Raw genomic sequence first — 8220 nt, 5'->3', positions numbered from 1 at the left:
TTCTTCTTCTTCTTCTTCTTCGTCCTTCCCTTCCTCAGTTAACTTTTTTTAAAAAGACAGGAGAGCGAGTTAACGCACGCCTACGCTGAGAAAAAAAAGTCGGAAGGGTTCAGATAAAGTGTGCAGAGACAGAGTGTCCCGGTGGTGAAACATCTGCCGTCCAGTCGTGCACCATTACGCACCAATGGTTCAGCTGCGGCACTCTTAACTGCTCAACTTGAAGCCACTACCAGCCAACAGTGGGAGCGCCTTCTCCCCACTAGACAACCACATATTTAGCCAAGCGAATATTTTTTTAAACTACAAAAAAAAGAAAAAGAAACTGTTATATCATCATATCCTGCAAAAAATGTCCACCCCCACGGCTAATATTCTAGTTTTCTAATCTATTCTTTCTTAAAGAGAATGGAAAACTCTTCCAGATGTAAGGCAATAAGTCATATATGTTCACATTAGTGCACAAACACGTGTCAGTGATAACATGACAATAAATCAGGGATAACAGAGGTCAAAAAGTTGCACGTGTCTGAGGAAAGATGGGACTGAATTTTGGTACATATTACAGAAATGCACCAGTGTCCATAAATAATCCACTCAAAAATATTGAAGAATTATAAAATACAAAGATGAATGAATATTAAGGACATAAAAATATGTTTAGAATATAGAAACAGATCAGACCAAAGGAATAGACACGTATTCCATCCATGATGTGAGAGAAAAGTAACAGGTTAAAGGAGAAATTGAATTTTTTTCAGGTCTATCATAAAATAATGCTCACAGGTCCATATGCGCATTGAAACAGATTTTAGTTGCTGCAATTGTTCCTTATGTCGATGTTTTGCACCAACATACATTAGCTTATAAGAGGCTTCAGCATTTTGAGGTAGACAAATGAAAGTGGCCAAAGCTAGTCTTTTTAATACTATACCCTCTATTGCAGCTCATCTTTGAGCATGTCAAACATTGATATGGTGCCTTTTGTCTTTTCAGGGTCAGTATGGACAGTAGGGACACTTACAGGGACTGTGTCAGTGTACATTATGTTTGAAGTTAGCATTAAGAAAATTCATAAAGTGCATTTCACGGTAAGGTAAAGTGCTGTGTGCTATTAAAAGTGAAGCCAATCATCATAAAAGTAGACTGAATAGCCATTTTCCATGTCCACTGAATTCTAGTATAAACAAAGCACATCTTGCATTATCCAATTTAATGAGCTCATGCAATTTCTATCTCAGGTTTTCATAATATGCGCTAATCCTGCAGATGTCACTGTGAGCATGTGTTCCCTTTGCCGAAAGGGAACAAATCCAAAACTATCGTTAGAGGCTTAGAATGTGTGAAAACTGTACAGTAGATTTCATCAGTGGAATGACAGCCTGTTAAAACTTTGGATGGCTGCTCAAGCAACCAGGATTTCTTTGGCCCCGGCTCACCCTGCTGGAGTCCAGACTTTTAGTCAGACATGACCACGCAGAGACTGAACCAACAACTCTGGAATCCTTCTAAGAGGAAGAGACGGGGGTTGGGTTGAAATGAGTTTTGACTTTCAGGTACTTTTTTTGAGGGAAAAGGTGTCTAGACTGGACATTCTTTTCCCTCCACAGTTCCTCGACTGTGTCTGGGCTCTGTTGGTCTGGGCAACCTCCCCCCAACGCAGTGCCTATACCCTCACTCCGTGGCTAATTAGCTCCATGCTCCCAGGATGGTCAATGTAGAGCAGGTGTGGGTTTTACGCAGTCATCCCCCCAGGGCGGCAATGAGCGGACTGGATGGTGATCCAGAGCTGTGCATTAATAAGCGATGGAAACTAACCACAGCATTAAGAGATGGAAACCATTAACTGCCTTGTAAGAAGTTTTACGCTCTTTTTCCATCCATACTGTTTGGAGTGTTTTTTGTTGTTTTGTTTTTTTTTTTGTTTGTGTCTAAAAGCCAGGATGACATTCCACAATATAGCATAGTATTCAATTAGAAGCCTTGTTTTTTCCTTTCTGAAATGAATAGCTCCACTCACAGTCTGTGGTTAAGTCCACACACCAGAACAATTTTCTACTACAGTGCTCGCATTAGAACACTCTGTCCTTCACAACAGGCGTGTATGAAACCTTTAATACACTCTTGTGTCAAATCGAACCCAACTCTCGAGTACTTTAACAATAAGCTGCAGATATTCATGTGAGGATGCCAGACCTCTTCAGAATTGGGATTTTGTGAACTATAAACACTTGAAAATGTAAGTCTTTGTTTGCCTCTTCACAGAGACACATGTCAAAGTCAGACAGAGAAAATTACATAAAATCAGACAGACACAATGTAATCTGCTGAATAGTACTTCAGTCTTTGAGGGTGGAGCTGCAAAGAATCAAGCTTCTCCCCGTGTTTCCAGCCATGGGGCGAAGTTACAGTACAGTGTGTGGAGCTATGGATGCCTCAGTGTGTGCTGTAATGTGGTCTAGCCATGCCAGCGTGCTGAGAAAATATGTGACTTTTCATCTCTGAGATGCAGGGAGATGCAAAGCAGCTGCTAGTCTGCCCCGCAGCTTGAGGGAAGAGGAGCGTCTGCGTTTGCCAAGTTACAAACCAGCCACTGGAAGAAGTTGTTATTACGGTCCTCTGCCCCGTGTGGACAGAGGGATTTGGGCCTGAAAGCGTCAGAATGAGCACTGAGTCATGACCCGGGTCAGACTCGATGAGTTTCACTTGAGCTTTCTTAAGAAAATGTGATTAGTGACTTATGAGTGTGGGAGTCTTTTCTGTAGCTGTAGCTCATATATGTGTCAAAGGTTTTACCTTAATTACTCCCACCAAAGAGAATTACATTTTATATCACGTTTTTTTCTTTTTGGGGGCTTTTTATCGCCTTCATGAGATAATAGCAGGATCACACGAAAGTAGGGATGACATGCTGCAAAGGGCTGCAGGTTGGAATCAAACCAAGGCCGCTGTGGTAAGGACTCAGCCTTTGTACAATGGGCATACCTTTACTGGGTGAGCTACCACGGCACCCCATCAGGATTGTTTCTCAATATCTCAAAAATGACTCAACAGTTTTCAATTAAATTGATAAGGCAGAAGTCTTGTCCAACAAGTCCCCCAAACTGAACAAAAAAAATGCTTTGTTTGTCCATGCTTTCTAGAATGATACATAAAATTGTTTTCTAATTTGATGCCACAAAAACTCTGTTACAAATCACTGTTAAAAAATACATACGCTCTATGATGTGACAACTCTATGGTTTGGTTAAGTTTAGACGCAAAAACAACTTGGTAAGGTTTAGGGAAAGATCATGGTTTGGGTTCAAATAAGTACGTTGGAAAGGTTAGGGGAACTTTGTTGTGGTTACTAAAAAAAAGACTTGGCTTAGTGAATGATCATGGCCATGCTTTGAGAAAAACAACACTGACTGTTGGTTTGTCACAGGAAACAAACAACTGTCTCCCGTGTTAAACTGTTAAACTCCTGTGTTTTGGTTGACCCACCCACTGTGAGCCTAAGAGGTTGGTGCCTGGTTGGTGGATCTTTTTTTCCTTAACCATCAGACAGAGCAAGTGATGCAAATCCCTGTTCACATGCAGATTTAAGGTTTATCATAATGTCTTATTAAAATAACACATTTATACTAATGTGCAGCGTTTCCAGAGGTATTTCCAATTTTAGGACGCTGTCATTAGTGGCTCCACTTTAGGAATTTGTTATCTTGTTATGTGGCGTCCAGTCTAGCTCACACAACAAGATAATAAGTCACAAGCTACTTACTCTAAATAACAAAACCTTAGTCGATGTGATATAATCCAAAAGATCGAATGGAGGGAAAAAAGAAAGCACATTTAAGAGCTCTCTATCAATTCAATCAGTATTTTTTTATCCTGCCAGCTGAGACTTTTCATTACCTTGCTCAGCGGAGTGTGTAATACCTAGCCAATCAAGGATTGTGTATTATTGCCTGCAGTAAATGAAGGCCTTTACGTGTGTTTGCCAAAGCAAATTTGAGAACATCCCTTCAAAGATATTCACGCTCATGTTATTATTGACGAAATCACTGAGAGGGCTGAGAGCACATTTGAGACTCTGAGGTGTTTGTAATGCTGCCTTTATCCACACAAGAACAATCAAAGAGGACGGCGGTGCACCCATGCACCCCTTGCACCGGCACCATGCCTCCTCTCCTGAACAGCTCTCTCATCTGCAGAGGGAAGCTTTTCACATGAAGTTCATTACATCCCCTCTCGCTGCTCACCTCTCAAAGCCACTCTTTGTCCGCGGTAATCTCGGGATCCTTCAGAACCGCTAGCTTGAGTTTCACATTGGGGAGTATCTCAATGAGTCTGGAAAGGATTTCAAAGGCGAGGGGCCGCTATATCATCCAAGCATGGTCTTCATGTCCTGGGCTTATCTTGACCCGGAGTCAAGTTGGCCACATGCTGCAACTGAATAGCCCCTCTCCATATCCGAATGTTGTTTTAACCAATTTGTCTCTGTTGGTAGAGTTAAGAGAAATTTACAAAACAGACACTGTGCTCTATAAAAGCGTGTTTGTGTTAGTGTGCATATATCTAATATATCTCCCAGACGCCTAACAAAGACAGATAAAGTAGCCCATAAACTGAGATGATGTAGAAAGGAAACAAGTTAAGAAACTATAAAAGGAGCATTTCAATCTGGACCACTTGGTTTCCATTTACAATAATCCAGGATAGGCTGTGGTGTGATAAAATCCTAACAACTTCCGTACTCCCAAAGATAAGCCTGCTATGCACTTACAAGATGGGAAGTGATCTGGGATATCAGCCTTTCAAAGCAGGCCAGCAAAGCCAAGTGAGCTTCACTGATGTGCCGGCCGGTGGCTTTTAATCCCCACACAGTCCTCCATTCTTGAGAGAGTGACCATATATTTTTTTTTAATTAAGACCTTACCTGTCCACATCAAAAGGCAACTCAGATTAGTCTTTTGATCTTCCTAAGCTCTTTATTACTGTATATGGAATATGTTAAGATTTCAGCCCAACAATGAATCATCTGTCTTGTGTAAACGTATGCTGCCCGATGCTCATAACCTGCTCTGCTCTTCCGAGGCTGGCATTGACACAAGACAAAGAGGCCGTCCGGATATACGAGTGGAGTCTTAGTGGTGCGTATCTAGAGCAAAAGATGATGCTGAGATAAGGAGGAAAAAGACAGGAAGCCGAGAAGGGAAGAGACAATTATTTGGCTCCCTTGCAGAACGTTGTTTTATTGAACTTTTAAATCCAAATCCTTGACACAGATTGGATCGGTTTTATTTTTCTCCTCAATACACAAGGAAATGATACCAAAAGCAGACACATGCTATTAAATCTATCTGAATTATTTATTTTACCCCCTGCAAAAAAAGAAAGTAAGTGGCACATATAGTGAATAAAGGGTAATGCATTGCCTCTATGATGGGTGCCTCTTAAAATGAACATTAAATTAAGTGCATAGCTAAGGCGTTAGGGTGTTATTATAACCTATGTCCTTATGTTATCATGTTACGCAAAGATTGGTTCATAATGGGTAGCTCTTAATTATCAATCATCACAATTAGTCTGAATCAATTACATAGAGTGCAAACCCTTTGACAAATTGACAGTAAGAAAAAAATACTTACAAGAGGCATCTGGAGGAAGGATTTTTTTTTCTGGCTTATCTTTGTTTAAAGGCAGGAATCGTGGTTTTTAAAGCACACTTTGAGCTACAAATTACTTTACAACTAAACACATTGGCAAATTAAAGAACAAAATAGACAAACAAAAGTGTTAAAACTGTTAAAGAAATACTGTACAGTAAAAGTTATTCCATAAATGTAGGCACACTTAATAACTGGCATAAAAAGCCTCCTTCCATTGATGCCACTAAGATGCAGTTGTTAAAGGGTATATTTATCCTTCACCAATAGATACCAAGTGTTTTTTAACCCCAGTTACAGCAAGTATTTGAGGGCCTGGCTGTTTCCAACCATAAATTTTTACAGACATATAATTTGATTCCTGCTGATGGACTGGCGATGTCAAAGACATTGTAATCGTTTACTGGCAGGGGTCGTGAAGTCTGTGAGAGCCGAGCTGATTAAAGGGGAACCAATTTTACACATCAAAGTCTGTTTACAGGTCTTTGGGAGTACTCAAAGACATCTCCCCTTGAGGCTAGCAGATCAAGGCTACGTTAGCTGCTACTAGCATAACGCATCCAAATCTCCAACTGAACTGTTTGCGGCTGAACTGCATCGTGGGTAACGTAGGCGGCAGGTTTTCTTTGCAAGGAAGAAAAATGTGTAGAATATAAAAAGGTGATATCTGGTTCTTCACATGACATTAAGGAAGTGATGTTACAATTTCATGGGACTTTAAAGGAATCTCAGAGTATACATTTAGCAATTTTTAAGCAACATTGCTCCAATGTTTACAAATACAAAACACACATTTACAGTTTTGAAGTAAAATCAAATTAGCATAAAAAAAATCCTGACATGCTGTACTGCTAGTACCTGTATCGCACATGTTAATGAATGTAAAAAAGAAACAGGTACAACAGATTACTGGTGTTATGCTGTCAATAAAGAAACTATGGCCAACAGCATATTTAAAATCATATCAAAAACATTGACTCTGATCAGCTTTAAAAAACCGTAAGGACACATTAACATTTAAATAACAACAGCTTTCATATGTACAAAGGGAACCCTCTCAAAAACTGAAAAACCTTAAGTCGAAGTGCACAGTCACTGATGACAGCTGTGCTGGGCAGAAAAGGACAGGGCTCAAGAAAAATATCAGGTCACAAAAGAGCAAACAGTTGTGACATACAACCAAAATTGTTGGCTGACACAGTGGAATTTGCTCCTCTCCTCCATAACAACACTTAACTCTCGTCTTGTTCTAACAGAAGGTTGTCTCATCTTCAAAAGTGAGAACACATAAGGAACATTTTTTTTTTTTTGCCTTGATTTGAAAAAAGTAACAAATATTAGTACACTGAAATTCTACCACTGATTTAAAAGAAAAAAGGCAAAGGCACAAATATCAACTTCTAATATAGGAGCAACATTCTGCTAAGACTCATAGAAACAACATCAAAATGTTAACATCGCCAGTGAGTTGGAAAAAAAAAAAAAGAGCAGTAACACAAAAAATAAAAGAAGAGAAGATATGCATAACAATACAGGGGTAAATATAGAAGGCATAACAAAGTTAATGTAAATGTCTTTTATTCTGAAAAGCACAGTACTGTCTTGCTGCGTTCACAGTGATTCTCTCTCAGATGAACTCCCCTCGGAAAGGAAGTGACTGAATGTTTTGCTGTTGCCAGCGGCAGCGCAGCCTGGCCAACGGCGTGTCCCTCAGGTTTTCAAACTCGGAGAAGCCCAGCTGGTTGAGGATGTCATAAACTCCGGCTCTGGCAGCCACCTACCACAGAAACACACAAAATGTTAATGAACAGGCAACACAGCCACCCAGGCTTTTTTTTTTTTATTTGTCCATCATGACCACTTGAACGCTTTGACTGTCACTTTTTTCAGAGTTAAAGCACGTTATGTGACAGTCCCCTGCATGCAGCTGTTCCATTGGAACAATAGGTATCTACTTAGGGTTTGGAAACAACAGGAAGTGGCAGAAGAAGTATTCAGATCCTTCACTTGGGTTAAAATACAAACACCACAATATGAAAATACTCCATTACAAGCAAAGTTTATTTAAGAGAACAGACCACTGATTTTACACATCAGGTTAAGTTTAGTTCACAGAGACTAGTATCTAGCCTCTGAAAATGTTTTCCGTGGCTTTGGAGGGCGCTCTCAATGAAAACCCTCGATGATGTCACTGTGATGTCATTAGGGTTATTTCAAGCTTGGCAAAACTGATAACAGAAAGCTTTTATTAGGAACTAGGTGGTGTGGACTTTAAGACAGTGACATTTACCAACCAGGGGGAATCTAATGAAAGACACTATCTAGTTGCATCATGGAAAATGTAGGATCTAGTGTTTTGGGGGGTTTAACCAATACTTAAAGTCAGGATATATCAACCTCTGCTGCTTCGATTTTGATTACCGTTTCTTTAATTAATCTCTTATAAAAGTAAAATACTACTTTGCAGGAGCACCCCTTTAAGAAAATTATAAATCGTAAATATTATCAGTGAATTATTGTATACTTGAGTGTTGCGGTAGCACCAATTTGAACTACTTTATGTACTGTTGGG

General features: G+C 39.8%; 1 protein-coding gene across 3 annotated transcripts in view; it reads right to left on the bottom strand.

Moving 5' to 3' along the window:
• Positions 1 to 5236: 5236 nt before the first annotated feature.
• pald1a (phosphatase domain containing paladin 1a) overlaps positions 5237 to 8220 on the bottom strand; it is a 52945-nt gene continuing 49961 nt past the window's right edge. For all 3 annotated transcript variants that reach the window (XM_035670591.1, XM_035670581.1, XM_035670574.1), the window contains one exon: positions 5237 to 7425. In XM_035670591.1, coding sequence (XP_035526484.1) covers positions 7276 to 7425 — 150 coding nt within the window. In that variant the 3' untranslated portion in view covers positions 5237 to 7275. The remainder of the gene's footprint in view (positions 7426 to 8220) is intronic.

This window comes from Morone saxatilis, unplaced genomic scaffold, assembly GCF_004916995.1.
Source record: "Morone saxatilis isolate NCDOM2014 unplaced genomic scaffold, NCSU_SB_2.0 Contig1, whole genome shotgun sequence".
In the NCBI taxonomy this organism is placed as follows: Eukaryota; Metazoa; Chordata; class Actinopteri; family Moronidae; genus Morone; species Morone saxatilis.
Note: the sequence above shows the minus strand (reverse complement) of the source record. Positions and strands in the feature narration are given on the sequence as shown.